The following is a 21,557-nucleotide window of genomic DNA, read 5'->3' as shown; positions in this document are numbered from 1 at the left end:
CATAGACGGGAGAGGAGGGGGGGGACCACCCAGGCACTGTGCCCAGCTGGAATGCACCAATCCTGGGGAAGAAGGTTGAGAAACCCCAGAGAGGGGGCTCCAGACAACAGAGGGGCTGAAAGCTGTGTCAGGGGAGAATGCCCAGGGTGACACAGAGATATGAAGCCCCACTGTATGGAGTGCCTCCTTGCCCCAGCCGTGAACCCTCTCCTGGACCCATCTCATATTTCCCACTATGAAATCAGACCTTGCAGACCAGAGAGCGCAAGTCAATGGTCAGGAACAATCTAACTGTCTGTCACCGTGGTATGCTACTGCCAGCCAAAGCTAAAGAAGTGTGCAGCAGAGTATAGTGAGTGTGTGTTCCTTTGAATCCGCCTTTGTATCTGTGTCTGTATCTGCTCTAAGTGTCTGCTGGCATGTACATGTGTGCACGCTCATGTGTTAGGAGGAACAACACTCTTTGTTGTAGGGGACTAAAGCATCATAATGCATTTCCTCATATCTTTAGAGGTATGAAGGGAGAAAAGCCAGACTTAAATATCAGGGAAGGAAGCCAAGGTGCTCACCTGCAGGGCCTTTTCCCTTCCCTTGCGCGAGTCTGTGTGCAGTTGGCATGCATTTATGGTTGCCAGCAGCAGCGGGTGGGATGAGAAAAATAATCAAACCGTGATCATACGGTCACAGCAGGCAGCAATAACCTCATTATTATTCTGACGGTAGCCAAACAGTTTCCTGTCAACAGTTCGGTTATTTATTGCACCCTTCATGCCAACCACAGGCCACAAACCCTCTGTCTTTTAACCGCTATAATTGGCTTCATGCTGTTGCAGCGCCAAGACAGATGCACACGCTTTGCTGAAGATACTCCATTGGCCATTTGCAGCACATGTTTAAAGTCTGGGGGTATAGCTTACTATTGGCACACACACAGGAATGAATCTATACAGTAGAGACACCCAAACAATAGACAGACTGAATAGAGACAGTGGTAAATTGGTAATGTACGAAATGTATATCATCTCTACTGTAAAACATCTTTTCAACTGCATCAGTTCAGGCCATTAAATTCAATACAGTGTAGTTACTGAGAGGGTAGTGAATTGTCCCTCAGGTGTCGGATCAGCGCCCAGCGTGACACATTGAGCTGAGACTGATAGATCACCTCCTCACCACTCTGTGGCAGGAGCTTTCTGGCTACCAAATGTGCTAAACTGACACTTTGTGGCCGTTTGGCAATCTCTGAGGTTTTCTGCCACTTCCCCAATTGACCTCACAGTATTGGTTCCTATGGGGAGGTCAAATGTGAGTAAACTGAGCTGCGAGGGAGGTTTTCCTATACTGCACCAAATGACACTGGGCACAGTTGAAACAATGCCAACACCAGTCACACGCTTAATGTGCACCACTGTGTGATTCAGCTAAAAATAGAATAAAATAAACATTGAGGATTCAAGAATTGATGATAGTTTATTGACAATTAAGCAATGTACAAGCAGGATATGAAGCAAGAGCTGCAGACAGATTGTATGTGTATCATGCATGAATTATTTTTCATGATTTGGGTTCTTTAATATCAAAAGGTGAAAGGTTTCATGCAAAATATGCATGAGTATCTACATTTTTAAGGATGTTCTGAGTGGAAATCAAAATCAGTTAATCCCTGTAATCTTTTGGTACCGCTGCCAAGATTCATATAATAATAGCAAGCATTAGGCCTGAATATTTGAAATGATTTGCAAAAGAAAGAAGAAAAAAAAAATCAAGATTCAAAAGCTGGATTCTCTCTGTCTTCCCATACTGATCCATCATGCAGGAGTGTATTTCCTGCAAAAAGCATAAATTAGGATCAAGGATATATGCTACAACATACTGTGCATATGTAAAACTATAGAGCATCAGCACAATTAGTCTCACCTCTTTTCTTAAATCGCGTCACAATGAAGAAAAACAGTCCTATCAGGATAAGTAGCACAACAACAGAGGCTGCTCCTACACCCGCATACATCAGCATGGCAGTCCCCACTGGCATCCCTTCCACTGGAACAAGATCCTTAGTTAGCATCCTAACTTGTTATATCAAGATGGTAAACATGGTAAACGTTATACCTGCAAAAAGCAGTTTACCTGCGCACTTAGGCAGGCTGTCACTCCAAAACCCAGTGGAGGAGCAAAACAGCGCCTCTGTGCCATTCAGGGAGAATCCGTCTTTACAGGTGAAAAGACACTGGGAGCCGAAGCTGAAGTTCCCCAGAGGATGGGAGCAGTTCATAGACAGCGCTAAAGGCAAGACACGAATCGCCTCACACTGCACCGCTGAAATGTGGAAAACACGTACAGTCACCTTTCTGAATACCTGAACAGCAAGATAAAAGCAGTGTGTTTGAAGTAATGCTGGACACTCACGCCGGCAGGTGGGCAGATCCTGATTCCAGTGGCCTGAGGTGTTGCATGTCATAACTGATGTTCCTCTCAGCCAGAAACCCTCATTACATTCAAAGTCACAGTGGGAGCCATAGCTGAAAGCGGAGTAAGGGTGGCTGCAGTTCATCCTCCCATGTTGTGGAGCCTTGGCCAGTAGGGGGCATGGGTGTGCTGTAGATGAATAAAACTATGACCATCAGCCTCAGACCAAATAATCCTCATTTACTGAAACAAATGAGCAAAAAAGGTCATTTTCTACGGTAATGACACCAACTGGGTGTGCTGATTATGAAATAAATGAATGTATGGACACATGTAAACCCACATTTTAAATCACAAGTGTATATTTAATATTTATGCCAAGTGCAGCTCTCAAATTGTGATCAATTACCGTGACAGCAGGGGATGTCTGTGCTCCACCTGCCCAGAGAAGTGCACTCTGTGTCAGCCGTCCCATTCAGGACAAAACCTGCATCACAGGTTGATGTGCACTGAGAACCAAAGCTGAACTCTCCATGTGGAGCAGAGCAGACTAAAGAGCCATGAGAGCAGGAGTTCGGAGGTGAACATCTCTTAGCTGGAAGAGAAACAGAGGCAGGAAGGGACAAAGCTATTTAAAAGCTTTACTTGGTCAAGAGTCATGCCATCTAAACAATGAAAATAAGAGTTCTTCTGTTGATTACAGTGTTTTTACCAAAGCACCGAGGGATGTCTGTGCTCCACCTGCCCAGAGAGGTGCACTCTGTGTCAGCCGTCCCATTCAGGACAAAACCCTCCTCACAGGTTGATGTGCACCGGGAACCAAAACTGAGCTGTCCATGAGGACCAGAGCAGAATAGAGAGCCATGAGGTGGAGAGTTCAGAGTGGGACATCTCTTAGCTGGAGTTGAACAGATAGAGGGAGAGACCATGATATTCAAGAGCTTCACATGGCAAAGAATTACAGTCAAAACCTCGAAATGATTAAATCACAAGCTCCTCTATGGATTATAATCAACAGATTGTGATAAAAAGATGTTTTTACCAAGGCAATGTGGGATGTCTGCGCTCCACTTGCCCACAGAGGTGCACTCTGTGTCAGCAGTCCCATTCAGGATAAAACCCTTCTCACATGTTATGTTGCACCGAGATCCAAAACTGAACTCTTCATGAGGATCAGAGCAGATGAGGGAGCCATGAGAGGGAGACTTCAGAGTGGGACATCTCTTAACTGGAAGGTAGACAGGTAGAGCGACAGACCAACAAATTATTTTAGACTTTCATGTAGTTTTCATATAAACTAAACACAAGCTATGTTCACAGAGCCTTCACGCCCTGATCCTGCATTAGAAAAGTAGACAGTTAAAACAACCATAGAGCTAAAAGGACAATGGCAAAGTGTCAAGGAGAAGAAGACAGTGGATTTATGAAAAAAGAAGTGTACTGAATATGCATGAATGTTAGAAATTAAAAAAATACATGATATTGAGAACTGCATAAAAAGTTCCTAAAAATGGCAGGAAAACTTATCTCTAATGCAACATGGGAAATGATTAAAATCAAAATCTATCTATACTCTACAATTGTTTTACCCAAGCATTGTGGGATGTCTGTGCTCCACGTGCCCATAGAGCTGCACTCTGTGTCAGCCATCCCATTGAGGTGAAAGCCCTCCTCACATGTTATGTTGCACCGAGAGCCAAAACTGAACTCTTCATAAGGGTCAGAGCAGATGAAGGAGCCATGAGAGGGAGAGTTCAGAGTGGGACATCTCTTAGCTGGAGGGGAACAAGGAGAAATCAGTGCTTTTCATGGTAAAGGTGTACAGTTAAGACACCTCATCCATTAAATTAAGAGTCCATCTGTTGAGTGAGAACAACACTTTATCCTTTTACCCAAACAACGGGGGATGTCTGCGCTCCACTCGGCCATAGAGGTGCACTCCGTGTCAGCAGTCCCACTGAGGACAAAACCCTCCTCACATGTTATGTTGCACTGAGAACCAAAACTGAACTCTGCATGAGGATCAGAGCAGATGAAGGAGCCATGAAGGGGCGAGTTCAGCGTGGGACATCTCTTAACTGGAAAGGAAGCACAGAGATGGAGAGACAAACAACATGTTTTAGAACTTAATGTGGTGATGATAGCAAAATAAACTCCAAAAACTGATTATGATAGGCATTTTTTATTACCCAAGCATTGTGGTATATCTGCACTCCACATGCCCAGGGAGTTGCACTCAGTGCTGGCAGTCCCATTCAGTAGAAAACCTTCGTCACAGGTTGCCATGCACCGAGAACCAAAACTGAAGGAACCATTTGGGTCAGAGCATGTTAGGGAGCCATGAGGAGGATTTATAGGGTTACACCTCCTCACTAGGGAGAAGTACGGAGATCGGGGAGAGACCAATTACATAAACATTACACGTACACAATAGTAAAACAGAGCTGTCTACTTACTTTAAGGTGAAGGAGCAATGAGAACAGACTGTATCTGATACTTATTTATGCTTCAGCACTCAGTCGTCTGTGGTCATACCTTGGCAAACAGGAAGTGCATGACTCCAGCTGCCCCGTGAAGAACATTTTGTCATGTTTGTGCCAATCAGATCAAAACCTTCTTCACACTGCACTGTGCACATTGAGCCATAGCTGTGCACTCCAAGAGGGTCCTGGCATTGCATGAAGGCATGAGGGGGAGCCATTAAACTATTGCACTGTACCACTGGAGAAGAAGAAACACTTTTACTCATCAGAGCAGCATATTTTCAAGAAGCTTGTGTTCCATTCAGGGAGCCCTGGCATGATTTCTGTGACCCACCTGTGCATGTAGGTGTAGCTTTGCTCCACCGTCCAGAGGCCAGGCAGGTGAGTGTGTTGTCCCCAGTCAGGTCGTAGCCTTCCTGGCAGGTGAATTTACACCATGAACCGAAGGAGAAAGGCTCCAGGGTGTCCACACATGTCATGTTGCCCGTAACAGGAAACAAAATGGGGGAGCATTTTTTCTCTGTGGTGGGACATAGATATAAATCGCACACAGTTCGCTCAATGGAAATCAGTGTTCTTGCAAAATACGTCAATATGACCAACTGTTTATTATGACTCTACTTTCATAAACATAGCATGAGCATGAGGTGGGGGTATGAATAAGCATGCTGACATAATTTACAGTAAAGGGAAACGGTAACTGCCTACCCACAATAAATGACAATGTTGTTTTCCCAATCGAAGTACAAATGAGTGTGAAGTAAAGTGATAACAAGTGTGACCTGAGTCTGTGCCGCTGTACTGTCTGGACAGGATGTGACTACACACTGCGGCCAGCTAATCAAACAATTTAAAAAATGATTCTGGGTATTTCTACATTCAAAGGTAACGATCACTTTACTTGTGCATGATGGAACGCTGGCTGTCCACTGGCCGGTGTGGTCACAACGTATCTGGTCCTGTCCACTGGGCTCATAGCCTTCATCACACCGGACCTCACAGGTGGAGTTGTAGCTGTTAGGCGCGATGGGGTGGCTGCAGTTCATGCTACCTGCACTGACGCTGGTGTGGTTCAGAACTGGACACTGTTCAGCTAAGATAGGCAGTGAGAAATATTTTCCTTGTAACATTGACACCTGAAATAACAATTGTTTGGACATGATTGATCTCCAGTTGCCATACCTTGACACACAGGAACAGGGTGGTTCCAGTCTCCACTGGCTTGGCATAGCAGTTGGGGCACACCTACCAACTGAAAGCCAAGTTCACAGTCGAGAAGGCAGGAAGAGTTGAAACGATTGGACCCATAGGGATGGAAACAGTAGTGAGAACCTTGTTCTGGATCCAGCAAGGGTTTGCATGCAATCGCTGATGAAAAAAGGAAAAAGATATTATTTAAGGCCTCGCCGAAGGAGCTCATGGGCTGATTTACATACAGTATATTATGACAATGTCTGCTCACCCTCATCACAGCCTGACCCCTGGAAACCACGATGGCACTTGCAGGTAAAGTTCCCTATGGTCTCCACACAGTCTGCATGGGCACTGCAGGAATCCTGTGTACAAGAGGCTACAAACATACACGCAGAGAGATCTCACATGCCATAATAAGCCTACAGCAGTCAGTAAATGTTGAACAAAATAAAGGCTGTTTTACCAGTGTAGCAGACAGTTCCCTTATTCTTGCGACAGTTCTCATTGTTCCACTTGGTTGTGTCTTTGTCTCTCTTTATGTAAATCTCCACACAGTCCTGACCCGCTATGTTATCTGGCTCCTCTGCCGCCCAGTTCTGAGCCTCTTCTGGCACCTTTTCATGGGTTTGATACCGGATCCATCCTCCCCCCACATTGCGAATGCCTATCCAGTAATATTTTTGATTAAATGGCAGCAGATTGTTGAGGAAGTCAGCCTCCTCCTGGTTCTGGATGACTACCATGTCTGCAAAGTGCTGCTGGCACCACTGACTGGCCTCAAGCCACCCTCGGTTTGGACTGATGCTGTAGCTGTAGGTCCATGCCTGTGCTCCTCCTCTGCCGCTCAGGTCTAAGATGACAAAATACAAGTGGTAAAGCAAGAAAAGAAAGGAGTTTGAAAGAGTTTGGTACCTATAAGTTTAAGGAGACCTACCGTGGACAAATACTATAAATGCTGCTATCAGCACCCTGTGATGCAGGCTTTGTCTGGTATCAACTGAATCTTGAAACATCTGGAATACAAAAGAACTTTTGTTTCTTATAATTACACGAGTCATGTATGAATGTACAACACTTGCAGTGATATTTCACAGGTCTTACCATTTCATTTGTCATCAGTCACTCATTCTTGTCGTTGCATTCACTCCTCTTTCTGACGATCGGTGACAAAACAGCATTAATTGCCGTTCAGGGAATGAGTCAATGGCCAATTTTGTAATATCACTTTTGCCATAACTTCCTTTCAGGAAGGGCACTACTTTACCACCCATAACAGTGTGGGACACACACACACACACATACACACACACACACACACACACACACACACACACACACACACACACACAAACAAATCGTGTTTCCATCACTTTTTGGGACGTTGCATAGACTTACATTTCCTGGAGACTGACCTGAACTTAACCATAACTCGTTTTTGCTTCACCTTAACCTAAACCTAACTTCAACCCAAGACTTAAATGATTTATTTTATGTGGACTTGAGTTTCATCCCCAAAAGGAAGATGAGTCCCAACAATGTGACTGTGTAGCCAGCGTTATGTCCCCAGAACATCAGTAATACATGTCCACACACACACACACACACACACACACACACACACACACACACACACACACACACACACACACACTCATACTTCTATCCTTGCGAGGACCCGCATTGGCATTCCCTTGGCTCTCACCCTAACTTTAACCATGCCTGCACCTATTCTAACGTAACCCTTAAAAACAAGTCTTATCCCTCAAACAGCCCTTTGAAGGTCTGTCCAAATGAAGAGGGACGGCCAAAATGTCCACACTTTCCAAAAATGGCTTAACTCCAAAAACTTACATTAGTTCTTGCAGAGATAACTGTACAAGTACACACACGCACACACACATTAGTACTCATTAAAGCTCATTAATGACTAAAATCCATTTTATTTAATTCCATTTATCTAAACAAAAATAGCACAGAAATGCAACTCCAATGTTTATTAAATAAATGCTGTAAGTTTCCATATGGTTGACCCGATGACCTCAGAAACATAAATTAAGCTTAAACATACAGTATATTAGGCAAAATGCGTACAGCATGTACAGCCAGTGACCGTTTAGGTTAACTATTAACAATTTACTAATATTAATATGAGCAAATTTGGGTCAATATACATCTGTTTCGATAAGACATAAATGAGGCTCCAGTTGTCCTTCATCCCTGTGACTCACTGGATGGATTTATGGCTTCTTCAAGCTGCCTATGGAAGACAAGCAGATGGACATTAAAGGGACAATTACTGAATCAAATTTTTCTAAGAAACATCACAGTCGCAGTAAGATATTTTATCATTTTAAATAGAAGCAACATACTGTTGAAAACTGTGTGAACTGCAACATTTTACTAAGTTAACTTTTCAAATACTGAACATGCATAAATGGGTGGACCTGCTTTGGACAAGCACATTTCAACACTGACCTTACTTGGGAAAGTTTCTTTCCTGTGAGAAATTAACAGACAAACAGATCACTACTGAGGTCCGTTGCAACAACACTGCATTGCATCACTATTTCTATGTAGTGTAATTGAGAAATACTGACTTTTTCTGTGTTTCATCCAGCAAAAACAGATGCAGCAGATGGCAGAGAGGGCTCCACACCCAGCTACAGCCAACAGAGCCTGTTTGTAGCCTGAGAAAATAAGGAACACAGTCATTTTCATCCTGAGGCAAACGATACTCGACAGTGCGATATTTGCTGTGACTTCTGTAACTTCTACTACCGCCGTGGCTTATTATACTAATACTAACTTAGAATAATTCATTAGAAGCAGAATCACTTTTGCAGAGAAACAACAAAACCAGTACGATGAACGGTCGGCTTTGGTTTTGTTCTGTTTATTCTTTAAATTATTTTCTAAATTTTACATAACTTCATACACATACTTGCACATGCAGGTCTGGGGCCACTCCAGTCCCCAGTGACCCCACAACTAAGAACCGACGAGCCTGTCATCAGGAAGCCTGCGTAGCATTTAAACTGACAGGTTGAGTTGAATGTCTGGTTTCCTCCCGGGCAGCTATGGTATCCGTTATCAGGCTCAGACAGAGGGGGGCATGTCACAGCTGCAGGCAGAGACAGGTTAAAGTTTACCAGCTATAAAGTTATGCAACATCTTACTCTCGCTTACTATTATGAAAATAAGTCATTTTTTAGAGCACATTCATGCTGATGCAAGTATTTTGATCAGTATTTTGAATGTGATCCTCAACCTGGCCTCTCAGGAAATGGAGGAAACAGATGCGGGGTTCATGATGACTATGTTCAAATTCTGCCAGAAAATAAATGCAATGTTCTGAATAGCCCCGCTACCAGTGAACTACGAAGAGGATATTCTGTGGAAGGAGATAGTAAAAAGTCCATACATTGGAATGTGTGTCTGTATTTAGATGTAAATACACTGCACTCACACCTGACCTTGCTGACTGTACAAACATGTACAAATAGTCTGGGACAGGAAAAAAAAAGGAACAGGAGACTGACATTAGGAGGTTGTACCGGTCCCTTTTGTTTTCCAGAAAGAATGAACAACACGAACTCAATCTTGCTGATCTTAAACTGCTTTTGTCTGCTTGGAGAAACAAGCTATGGAAACAATAAAGATATCATTATCACCATTTGAGTTGATATGATGAACCTGTTGGCAAAGAACTGCCTATTTAAACATCCAGCGTACGTGGAGCAACATTAGAATTGGCTTGGATTTGTGTTTGTGGCCACCTAATCCTGTCCGATTCATTCACTTTCTCTTCTGTTTTTGGTCCCCACCAACTCCTGAGGGAAGTATCTGGCTTTATTACTCTAAATGTTCCACTATTCTCTCCAATTATTACTCATTTTGTTTTCAATTTAGGGCTGGTAAAATACAGTGTTTTTGTATTCAGTTTTCCACTGAAAACAGCTGCCTGCTGTGGCCGAAACATCGCCAACAGAGCGGTGAGAGTGAACTAAAACAGTAAAGTACATATTTCGCTTGAGCATTGTTTTACGATTAACTTGAAAAAATGTGAACCCATCCATTGAATAGACATGACCTAAAGTAATATTTGGCGAACTTGCTCCTCACCTGTTTGGCACCTGTCTCCTTCAAAGCCAGGCTCACAGAGGCAGGTTATGTTGTCTATGGTCTCCTGGCATCTTCCTCTGCCACATGACTCTGCATTACACTTGGCTGTTAAGAAAAAGTGCTTACTAGCACAGCCTCTTTTGACACTGTAACAAACTTCAAAAGCAATTAACTTGACATAGGCTTGTAATAAACAATATGCTTGATCAGCATGTTTCTCATCATGATCCTTATCATCATTCATAATGGACAGTTTGTGAAACCATGTTGATGTTGTGTACAGATAGCGCCATTGTTTCAAAACTCACTGATTTTTAGATCCTCACCTATATCATTGTAAAGTGTAAAACTAGAAATAAAATGTGTTTCAGCGTACATGTGGACATGTGACAATTGTTTTAAGATGAACTTGAAAAAATGTGAATCCATCCTTTAAATAAGCATAACCCACTGTAATAATTGGCGAATCCCTCCTCACCTGTTTGGCACCTGTCTCCTTCATAGCCAGGTTCACAGAGGCAGGTCATGTTGTTTATGGACTCCTGGCACCTTCCTCTGTCACATGATGTTGCATTACATTGGGCTGTTAAGAAAAGTGCAAAACTAAAACAACCTCTACCACTTCTGAAACTGTAAGACCTTCAAAAACAATCAGGTGCGCATACCTTTATAACAAACAGGGTAATTTCGTTTGGCGCATTTCTCATCATTCCACTTCCCTCGCTTTTCTCCCCTGCTCACGTAGAGCTCCACACAAAACTCCGTGCTATGGTTGTTGTTGGGCTCGTTTGCTGCCCAGGACTGCTCACCAATCCACGTGCTGTTATTCCCAATCCAGGTCCAAGTTTCGTTCTTGTGGTTTTTAGTGATTCCAATCCAATAATGTGGACTCCTATTCCTGGTGGGCAGTTGTGAGACCAGGTAGTCGTTCTCTTTCTGGTTTTGGATGACCACCATGTCTGTGTAATGAGTCTGGCACCACTGTCGGGCCTGGGTCCAGCTCATGGTGTCGTTTGAGTAATGATAAGTCCAGCCCAAGGCAGTCTCAGCCAAAGAGCTACCTAATGTATAGATTGAAAGAAAAAAGTTAAGGACAATTCTAGCGTGACAATTCATCATCCGATGTGAAAGAGTTCATGCACAATGTTAATAGCAGGTACCATCAGTTGTACATTTTGCCTTGGTGCTGAAACTAATACTCACCAAGGAGGAGGATTAATGTCCACTTCATTTTCAATGAGTGACCTACACCTGTTGTCTGTCCAGAGAAAAAAAAAAAAAACTCAGAAGCCAAACTACTGAAGGACATCACCATACAAGAATAACTGAATAAGAATTGTCTTACTTACCGAGAACTGGTATTTTAATGTATAAACAATATAAATGGCTTGAAATAAGCTTTCTACTTAAGTTAAATCCTGGTTTTTCTCATCATGTCAAACAGAAAAATCAAACCACAGCAGCACAGTAAGTGTGTGGCAGTTTGTTGCAAGCAGGGGCCAGTGTGAGGCTTTTATATTTCTCTTACGCTATTCAATCCAACATTATCATACAATACTTGGATGTTTACTCAGCAGAGCGAATGCAGCTGATGACTGAATAACTGACCTATTGCCTTAAGTCACCTTTTGGGAAATTCCACCTGTTTCTGATGAAGGTGGGGTAAGGCTGGGCTGATTAACAGGGAATACAAAGAGTAAAAACATATTTCAAATTAAAGTAAAGCACCAGGGAGGGTCACCGTTGAATGTTGGAGCCAACACATAGAAACGGTTCCCAAAAGAAGGACATAAAAAGGGTTAATTTTGACAAAAAGTGATTTCATGTTCCCGGTTGCAGCTCTAAGATTTGTACAAATAGTTACATGGCTTTCCCTTGTTACTAAAATTAACATCTTTCGATATCCGAGTTGACAGTTTGAGTGGCATGACTTCTCTGCATCCTGACACACTGTGAATTTAGGTTTTTGATAGTAACTGAGCTGAGCTGAGTGCTCATTCTGTCACCTTTAACCTAAGGTAAGATATCAGGTCTATTTCTGGTTCCACTGAAGTGCTGACACTTAAAGTTTTGTGAAACAAACAATGGTGGTGATCAGTTAGAGGGCTTACCGCAGCATTATAGCCCTTCTTCCCCTGCATGCCTCTCACTGTTATTCAACCATTTATCTCTGTCCCATCCATTGTAATGCAGGTCACAGAAGACAGACGAGAGCTCTGCATTGAGTTTGGAAAAAGGTTTTTCTTGGACCAAAAACACATGATTTCCTGTACTGTCAGCACAAATGTCCCTGCTCGAAGTAAGTGTGGGAACAGGTTGGTGTTGTGTGTGGTTGATGCCCGAGCTTCAGTGTATCAGTGTGCTGTCGTGACTGACAATATTTTTACTTTTAAACAGACAGATATTTGCTCACAATTCTGGAAGATGCATAAAAATGACCAAAAACATGAGAGTTTGTTTTAGTTTTATTAAGAATAAAAAAAAAAAAATACAAGAATACAAATGAACATTTCAAATGCAATAACCAGTCTGTCGAATAAATAGCACATAAATACAGAAATCAATACAGGGAAATTATTCACAGTTCTGCATTGGCATGGCATTCCACTCACAACAACGTTTACAATAACATGAATAGAGCCACCTTTCCAGCATGCTCATGAAGCTGTTGAACAATATGTTCAATATAAAACTCCCCTTGGGAGGAAATACGTGTCTGAAAGAATTTCAGAGCAAATCATGAAATGAAATCGGGCAATTTAGGAAAATGTAATGCAACCATGAAATGCAAGGATCTGTAGAAAACCTCTCTTCTCACTGTTGAGAAGTCTGACACGTTTGGATTTTCTTGTTTTCTCATCAAATTCTATACAATATAATATTCATATTGCTCACATCACTATGACTGATAATTGACATACAGTTAAGCTAAAGATACATATAATTGTCCTTGAAGTATATGAATATGCTCTATATGAGGCTGTCGATGCTGTTCTTGTAGACCTGTGGAGGGGCCTCTATGTCAGAGTTGCTGTAAGAAAAGACAAAAGAAGAAGATGAGCACTGCAATTCAACACAACTATCAAAAAAATAGGAAGTGTCTGATTTAAGAGACATTAATGCTTATCTAACCTGTTCAGCTCAAACTTGGTGGCTTTCCGCTTCAGTCGTTTCATGATCCAAACAGCCAGGGACAAACCAGACAACAGAGCGCCCCCTGCTGCCACACTAGATGTAATGGCAGTCATCGGAGATGGGGGAGCTGCAAAGACATTATCAAATGTGAATCATTTGAGCTTTTAAACTCAGATGTGTGTTTTAATGTTGTATCTAAATTTCCTCTAATATTTCATCCTTTTACTGTTTGTTTTACCTTGGCAGGTGGGTCTCTCTCCCGTCCAATTGCCATGATGATCACAGGTGAGCAGCTCATGTCCAGCTAATGAGAAATCTTGCTTGCAGGTGAAGGAGCACTGTGAGTTGTACACCTGCTCACTGTTTGAGCAGTTGATGTGGCCATTTTCAGGAGCCTCAAGCAACGGGCATCTCACTGCTGCAGGAAAAGACAGCAAGAATTCAGATGTTAATCATCACATATTGATAAAGGAGATCTAATTTTAATGATGCAACACCACTGCATCAAAACTTCCATGTAAATGAAGTTGTACAAATAGCGCAAATGTGTATACCTGTGCAGGTTGGTCGTGTGGACGTCCACTGGCCTGGACTTGCACACTCCATGCTGAGTTCACCGTGCAGCTCATGGCCTTCGTCACAACTAAAAATGCAGACCATACCCAGCGGGTAGGGGGTCTCAGTTGAAACAGGTGAAGACAGAGAGGGGCTGCAGCTGATCTGGAGGTATGTTGGAATCTCAGGAGCAGGACATCCTCTTGCTAAAAATGAAAAATAAAGATAATGAGATGTTGTGACAAATCAGAGTATAAACTGTGAAAATGTAGTAAGCAAACAATGTTATGAGCACAGATTTATGTCAAAATGTGCTTCCATACCTCTGCAGGTAGGTATGGCTTTACTCCACTGTCCATCCTCTGAACACTGAATGGTGGGCGCTCCCTGCAACTCAAAGCCTGCCTCACAGGTGAAGCTGCAGGTGGAGTCTGGCCGCAGTTCAGTCAAGGGTTGACTGCACTTGGTGATCAGGTGGGCCTCTGCCTCTGGATTCTTGCAGGTGATGGCTAAGACAGAAAAATAAGTTCAAAAAATGTTTGTCCCAAAAGTATAAAACAATAAAGCTCTTCTGAATCATAAAGAAGGCAGTAGGAACAGACTTTGAGTGCGCCCTCACCTTCACAGCGAGGAATCCTCTCACTCCACTGAGCTGCTGCCGTGCATGTCACCCTGCTCGGTCCCACCAGGTGGTAGCCGGGGTCACAGCTGAAGCTGCAGGTGTTTCGATAGTTGAACCTCATGTCTGCATCATCTCCACAGGTGACAACACCATTCTCTAGCTCCTGGAGAGCGGGGCACCGGACAGCTGCAGAGGAAACAGAGGAAGGAAAGGAAGAGGTCAACAGTTAGCTTTTTTAAAAAATCCTAAAGCTTTTACCTCATAATAACAGCCTTAAATACAAAGTTGCATAACTATTATAAAATCCTGTGAGATAGAAACATAAAATGCAGGCGTACCAACACAATACGGTTGTGTAGAATTCCAAAATCCAGATGCTTCACACTGCAGAGTGTTAGATGGAGTAGCGAGGACATAGCCTTCATCGCAGGTGAACACGCAGGTGGACTGGTAGCTGGAGCGGCCCAGAGGGTCGGAGCACTTCATGGATCCTCCAGCTGGATGAGACAGCTGCTGACACTGAACCACTGTGGATGACAGGACCATCAAAAACACATTAGAGCTGGCTCCGTCATTGTGACAATAACACTTAGTTGCTTGAAATCAAAGTCATCGTTTTTTGCAGATTTGCAATACATCTCAACTCACATTTGCATGTGGGAGGCTGCTCTGACCACTCTTCTGAGGCAGTGCATTTCAGGGGTCTTGACATACTCAGCTGATATCCTTCCTCGCAGGAATACTGACACGAGGAATCGTAGGAAAAGTCTCCGTACTTATGAGTGCAATTTACACTTCCTTTGTGTGGGACGGTCACCTCCTCTTTGTTGCACTTAACAACTGCCAATAAAGAAAGCAAGACACGGTTTAATACCAGGTCCTGGCTGTAAGTGACTTAAAGTAATGTACACTGAAGAACAAACCTTACCGTGCTCACACAGCTCTCCATAGAAGCCTTCAAAGCAAGCGCACGTGTGGTTGTTGATGGTTTCCACACATTCCCCATGGTGGCACGAGTCGTTCTTACAGGCAGCTGAGGAGAGAAGAATATACAATATAAAATGTTATAATAATTTATCTGAGCTTTTATTTTTAAACATCATTCAAAGATGATTTAAAGCAAGAAATTTCATGAACAAGTAGGCTGAAACTAAGGCAGCTAAAATGAGGATGCTCACCTGTGTAGCACAGAGCGGTCTTCTTCTTCCTGCATCTCTCATCATTCCACTTGCCTGTCTGCATTTCCCTTTTAATGTACATCTCCACACAATCCTCATTCACCCCTGTACTCAGTCCACTCTTGCCATTGTTTGGTTCCCCCTTTGCCCAGTTGGTTGCTTCTTCAGTCAGAGCCTTGTTGGTTCCTACCCAGGTCCAGACATTATTGATCTTGCGGATCCCAATCCAGTAGTAGTGGGATTTCATGGGCAGCCAGTTGTTGAGATGCTCGATCTCCTCCTGGTTCTGGATGGCCACCATGTCTGTGTAGTGCTCCTTGCACCAGGCTCTAGCTTCTTGCCAATTCATGGTGGTGTTAGAGTAGTAGTATGACCAGCATTCCACACTTGTCCACATGCACAGCACTGAGGATGGAGGACAGAGGGAAATATTAGGTGGGTAATAAGGATGAATTTTAAAATGTCATATTGAGAAAAAAAAAAAAACTGTTCTGTTTGCATTAGATTTACATACTTGAGCAAAGAAAGGCCAAGTTGATCCATGAGGCAGAGGTCTTAGATCCACGGGTCTGAAGTAATCCAAAGCAGAACACCTGTAAAGATCCAATAAAAAAAAGATAAGATGAATTTACACCATAGATACATCTCTGACCACAAGCAAACAAGAAAGGAATTGCACTCAAGAGAGCTCTAAATTGATTTCTTTACACTCACCATTTTAATGGTATTTGTAACAAACTACAGAAGACTCTTAGTATTTCTTTAGTCTGTAGTCTTTAGCATCGAAGGATGAGATGATACTGACTTTATGTCCTGAGGTGCCTGCTTTTATACACATCACTGGCCCAGTCGGGTTTTCCTGGAAGCGCTCGTCACAGTCAGGCTTTTCGCTGGAAATTCCCACACACCCACCACTGCCGCCCCATCCCACCGTGGTCCTTGGAATTTTCCCTCTCTCTTTCTCACTTTCAAGCCAAAAAAAAAAAAAATCCTTTGTTTTAGGAGGACCTGTCTGTTAATGTTATTTTTATCAGAAATGTCAAAAGAATAGTTTTACTGGAAATACTCAAGTAGTGCAATAGAGTTTTGACAAAGTTGTATTTTATTCGAGTATTTCCATTTTATGCTACTTTATACTTCTACTCCACCACATTTTAGGAGCAAATATTGTTCTTGTTACTTTTTATATGACATTCATTGAATTTGATTGTTGAATTTGCATCAAACACATATGATGAGCTAAAAAGACAAGATAATCCTTTATTAATGTCACAGCAGGGAAATGTGCAGCGTTACAGCACAAAGGGCACAGAGTAACAGTAAGAAACATCAGTAGAAGAGCAGGATATGATATATAAGTAAACAATATAAAAAATAATAAAAAAAACAGTGGTTGAATTCCCATTATTGCACATAGGAGATATTGATATTGCCCAGTTTAGTAGGCACTGATATTGCACATGATTGAACTGGCAGTTTAAGTGTGTGTGTCTACTGGGAGCAGTGCCAATGTCTGACAGCAGCAAAAGGGAAAGACCTGAGGAGTGCCCCCTGCACTCCAAAAGACCTGAGTCTCCTCAGCAGATACAGTCTGCTCCAGCCTTTCTTATGAAGTGTATTGTCAGTTCAGTCCAGTTTATCATTCAGGTGAACACCCAGGTACTGGTAAAATTCCAGTCTCTCAACGTCTGTTCCCTGGATATTCACTGGTGTTGGAGCTGAACGTTCGCTCCTGTGGAAGTCCACCACCACCTCTTTAGCAGGACCAGCCTCTGTAGGGTCTTCATCATGTGTGATGTCAGTGCCATGGGTCTGTGGCTGATGGGGTGCAGAGTCTTTGACACTGGCAGCATGCAGGGTGTTTTCCACAGCTGTGGCACTCTCCCCAGCTTCAGGGACAAGTTGAAAATATGTTCAGTTATCCTGCACGACTGCTCTGCTGTCTGCATATGATGTTGTGTTTTAGATTAAACCACTCGGTAATAAATAAAGCAGTTAGATGAAGATCCTGTTAAACCAGGTACAACATTAAAATGCTGTTTAAATAATGTATAAATAATAATAATAATAATAATAATAATAATAATAATAATAATAATAATAATAATAACAATAATGTTACACATTGAAAGGTGTCAATCTGCTTTGATATTTAAGTGGAATTTGCTGACAATGCTTCTGCACTTTGACTCATGCACAATTTTCAATGCAGGACTTGTAATAGAGTACTTTACATAGCTCTAGCAGCATTTTTGCTTCAGTAAAGGATCTAAATAATTGCCTAAATATTAGCTAATGCACTGATAGCATGCTAATGTGCCTAAAAAACCTCACAAATGACTTGCACACATGGGCAGACAAAGACAAAATAAAAAGCATGACATAAGAAAGTGATATGTTTCCTGCGGAGGGCAAAATAGCACAGCACACATAATGATTAGAGTGAAAGGCAGCTAAGAAGGAAATTGCAGTCTTGCAAGCTGTGAAATCCTGTGAGCTGATAAGAGAGTGACTGTGAGAGATTTAGAGTGCCAAAAATATGCCCACTGTTTCCTCTTATTGGAACCTCTTTATAAACAAATTTATCAACAAATAAAACCACATTGCAGACTAATGAGACCCCTTTATGCCTGTAAAGTCATGTGGACCAGTCTAAGCTTCATGAGTGTGCATGATGATTCATTCCAGTGATACATATTAACAGTAGTACAAAATGTGCCGACGTTCAATCCGCAGACTGGAACATGGTTTTCAGTCACAGTTAAAAAAAAAAACTAATTGACATGTCCTTTCAAAGGATGTGCTCATTAAAAGAAGAAAGAGGGGGAAAAAACAATGCAATGGCAGTTAACAAACACTTAGCGGGTATTTTTTAATGAGTGTCCAAGGACGGGAAATGTATGGTGCAGGAGAAGAGGCGCCTGCTGGCTGCCTGTGTTTCCAGAAGTGACAGTTCATATCCTTCCTGTCTGACTGGAGGCACTGGATAGTAGCTACTGTCGCTTGACACCTCTTAACCTCCACCCCTTCCCCTTCAAAAATAATAAATAATAAATATAAACAGTAAAGGATCATATAAACTCCCTAATTAACTCACACAGGACAAGACCCAAGGGAGAAACTCAGTGTCAGCTTTGACAGTAATGTCCTAAACAGGCGCTTACAAAGACTTGCTCTCTTACCACAATGAGGGAGTTGGGGGTCTCACTTAAGGCCACCCTACAGATCTATTCTTGCAATTCATCGTGCACTAGGAGAAGTGGGGCAAAGAAATTTTAATCACTTTTATTGCCACAACTCCAAATTAAAACTAGTATTTGTTACTGTATGTATGTAGAATCAGAAAACGCCTATTACTGCAGTTTGTTTGAACCACAGTTAATAACTGCAGGCAATATTTCAGGACAGAAAAAGAACACACTTAGAGACTATAAGTCTTATTTGGCATGATAAACTCCCTCCTGAGAAGAGGTTTGTCGCCATCTCATGAACTCCTGAGGGTTTCTGGCTCCAAACGAAAAGCTGCAGGATGGATCACTGGTTGAAGAGACCATCGAGAGAGGTTCAAGCACCTATGGCAAGAACATCCATCCTGTTGTCCGCTGAAGTGTTCCAAAAAGCTACACCCTCATTCGACTCTGACCTCTCGTGTTCCTGATAGACACCAGCGGAAAATCTTCTCTGGCTACAGGAAATGACATATCGAGTAGAGTGATTAAAGAAAGTCTCCTGGGTGAAAATGGACCAGCATTAGGCATGTTGTCGATCTCCTCACTTTTGCTATAAATTATACTTGTAGACATAAGTGCACTGATGCCAGGCTACTGTATATCGACTGCATGACTTCCCTTCTGCTGCCATATGGGGTCGCTAGCGTGCGAGCTTGCCATGTGCAGCTTGATCTGTACAGTCATGGCTGCAGGCTGCAAATAGCCTGTCCCTTTAAGACAGGAAGCAGTCGCTCCAATCCAAAAACAGGCATCTGTGAGAGCGCACCATGTTGTCTGTCGTTGGCAGACGTCTGCACAGACTCTCCGGTTCCTTCAGTACAGCTGCAGCCGCCATGGCAGACGCTCTGACCAATATCCCCGACGTGGAGATTGATCCAGAGGGAACCTTTAAGTACATACTGGTCAGAGTGAAAGTGAAAGATGGCGATGTGAATAAAGACATAGTCCGAGGCACAAAAAGTGCGGAGTATCACAGTAAGTTGACTACAGTAGTTCGCTGCAGAGGAGCGTTAAATGCGTTAAGTTTGAGGTAATGTGCAAACCAAGACGCAGATGACCTGTACTGCTGCAGCAGCATTGACTGATGTGATCCGTTTACACTCCTCTTGTAGTGCAACCTGCAAACGTGTGTAAATGCTGCACAGGCGAGAAAAATTCATACCAACTTAAATATATATGGTTATTGCAAATATTGGTGGCACAAACTTCCAATTAGATGTGAATTATAAGCTGCAAAATTTGTCACTTAGTTTATTTTTTGACTGCTCTGTAACTAGACCAGCATGTTTTGATTGATGCGATGATTTGCATTATTCACAGATCATATATTTGAGAAGGTCAATCCAGCTATGGAGGCCTTGGGGATGGAGTGCAAATGCCTCGGAGGAGGGAAGATAGAGCACAACAGCAAAGAGAAAAAAATCAGGGTGTTCGGAGAATCAACTGTAAGTTCATTTCACTGGAAAGGCATTAAAAGCTGAATCGAATAAATCAAATACTCGGTAATATTTCATTCTTTCTCATTCATTTCCAGGCCTTCGGTAAAGCAGACCACTCTGTCTCTGTAGAGAAGCTGAAGAGTGTCTTCAGCGACTATGAGATCACCTGGTCTGATGACAAAAAATGAGAGCGTAAACCTGCGTTGTGTCTCAAGTGTGTGCAGTTATTTATGAGTTCAGTACAAAATCCACATAATAATGCATTGACTTTTCTGTACAACCATCATTTAATCAAAATACACCATTCTGCATTTAACTGTGTGCGTCTCATTCTGTGAAAGCACACAAAAACTGACACAAAGCCCCACAAGTGTTCGCAGGTGTGATCGTTTTCAGTCACCTAAATTGTGAAGGATGTGGTATAAATAGAACAGAATTGAATAGAAGTGATGTTTAATTGATCTCATCAGGGTTTAAGGCCGGGTGCCAAGCGTGAAGTCCATACAGGAAGCCAGTTTGAATCACTAACATATCCTGTTACTCTGAGGGAAAGTTTCTTGTTTAAATAAGCAGGCAGATTAAAAGGGGCTTTCACTTATCGTCATGGTTGCAAGCTTTCATTTTTGGATAACGATGAAGTTCAAACTGAATTCCACAGAACTGTAAAGACAATTATACCAGATTAAAGCCAAGAAGGAAAAGGCCTGTAGTAAAAACAGAAACAAAAAGCAGTGGGATGACATAGCCTGAGCAGAGTCTGGGGTCTGCGCTAGCCAAGGAACAACAGGACTAACACCGTGTCCCAAATACATACTGCATGTGAGTCTAAGCAGGTTTTTAGTATGTTCACACTAGAAAAGTGACAAAAGCAGACAGTATGAATACTCGCAATGCACAAAGGAAACAGAGGTGCTTTGAGCTGGAAGTCATTAAAATAAATTGTGGGTGAGTGTGAAACAGCTCCAAAAGCATCAAAAAAAAAAAAAGAAAAAAAAAAAAGAAGAAACTTTGAGGAAAAACATTTTGGTGTCAGTGTGAAGTTTAATGGGCAGTGACATTACAAAGTTGTATCATTTCCTGTTTGTATTAAATGGTAAAAGTATGTTGATAATTTTCACAATAACTGCTTAAACCGTCCACTATTAGGACTAGTATGCTTTGTGCTTTGAGCGAAATGCTAACGTCAACATGCT

At 42.3% G+C, this 21,557-nt stretch overlaps 4 protein-coding genes across 8 annotated transcripts; 1 reads left to right on the top strand and 3 right to left on the bottom strand.

Annotated features, from left to right (window-relative positions):
* Window positions 1-1,502: 1,502 nt before the first annotated feature.
* On the bottom strand, window positions 1,503-7,241 carry selp (selectin P). Of its 4 annotated transcripts, XM_076726278.1 has the most exons (18): window positions 7,185-7,241; window positions 7,018-7,096; window positions 6,547-6,933; window positions 6,352-6,459; window positions 6,072-6,257; window positions 5,791-5,982; window positions 5,224-5,409; window positions 4,942-5,127; window positions 4,596-4,778; window positions 4,299-4,484; window positions 3,996-4,181; window positions 3,449-3,634; window positions 3,119-3,304; window positions 2,816-3,001; window positions 2,407-2,595; window positions 2,128-2,316; window positions 1,918-2,040; window positions 1,503-1,827 (listed from the first exon to the last, which is right to left on the bottom strand). In XM_076726278.1, the coding sequence occupies exons 1-18, from the start codon at window positions 7,197-7,199 to the stop codon at window positions 1,763-1,765; spliced, it is 3,018 nt and encodes a 1,005-aa protein (XP_076582393.1). In that variant the 5' UTR covers window positions 7,200-7,241; the 3' UTR covers window positions 1,503-1,762. The 4 variants fall into 4 exon arrangements, with proteins under 4 accessions (XP_076582393.1, XP_076582394.1, XP_076582395.1 ...); XM_076726279.1 differs by lacking the exon at window positions 3,449-3,634; XM_076726280.1 differs by lacking the exon at window positions 4,299-4,484.
* An 834-nt stretch (window positions 7,242-8,075) lies between these two features.
* Window positions 8,076-11,671, bottom strand: LOC143318652 (L-selectin). 2 transcript variants are annotated; one of them, XM_076727102.1, is made up of 9 exons: window positions 11,555-11,671; window positions 11,409-11,463; window positions 10,871-11,266; window positions 10,684-10,788; window positions 10,206-10,310; window positions 9,025-9,204; window positions 8,681-8,770; window positions 8,559-8,580; window positions 8,076-8,340 (listed from the first exon to the last, which is right to left on the bottom strand). In XM_076727102.1, the coding sequence occupies exons 2-9, from the start codon at window positions 11,434-11,436 to the stop codon at window positions 8,295-8,297; spliced, it is 972 nt and encodes a 323-aa protein (XP_076583217.1). In that variant the 5' UTR covers window positions 11,437-11,463; window positions 11,555-11,671; the 3' UTR covers window positions 8,076-8,294. The 2 variants fall into 2 exon arrangements, with proteins under 2 accessions (XP_076583217.1, XP_076583218.1); XM_076727103.1 differs by having other exon boundaries at window positions 8,076-8,336.
* A 1,004-nt stretch (window positions 11,672-12,675) lies between these two features.
* Window positions 12,676-16,497, bottom strand: sele (selectin E). The gene is made up of 12 exons (XM_076726229.1): window positions 16,410-16,497; window positions 16,210-16,288; window positions 15,696-16,100; window positions 15,446-15,550; window positions 15,166-15,357; window positions 14,856-15,044; window positions 14,515-14,703; window positions 14,219-14,404; window positions 13,895-14,101; window positions 13,579-13,758; window positions 13,338-13,467; window positions 12,676-13,236 (listed from the first exon to the last, which is right to left on the bottom strand). Exons 1-12 carry the CDS (start codon window positions 16,410-16,412, stop codon window positions 13,176-13,178), a joined length of 1,926 nt encoding a protein of 641 aa, XP_076582344.1. The 5' UTR covers window positions 16,413-16,497; the 3' UTR covers window positions 12,676-13,175.
* A 3,195-nt stretch (window positions 16,498-19,692) lies between these two features.
* On the top strand, window positions 19,693-20,680 carry LOC143318218 (14 kDa phosphohistidine phosphatase). Its single transcript, XM_076726294.1, has 3 exons — window positions 19,693-19,900; window positions 20,246-20,370; window positions 20,460-20,680. Exons 1-3 carry the CDS (start codon window positions 19,693-19,695, stop codon window positions 20,550-20,552), a joined length of 426 nt encoding a protein of 141 aa, XP_076582409.1. The 3' UTR covers window positions 20,553-20,680.
* Window positions 20,681-21,557: the final 877 nt, after the last annotated feature.

This window comes from Chaetodon auriga, chromosome 3, assembly GCF_051107435.1.
Source record: "Chaetodon auriga isolate fChaAug3 chromosome 3, fChaAug3.hap1, whole genome shotgun sequence".
Taxonomy (NCBI): domain Eukaryota; kingdom Metazoa; phylum Chordata; class Actinopteri; order Chaetodontiformes; family Chaetodontidae; genus Chaetodon; species Chaetodon auriga.
This window is presented reverse-complemented; position numbering and strand designations above follow the sequence as displayed.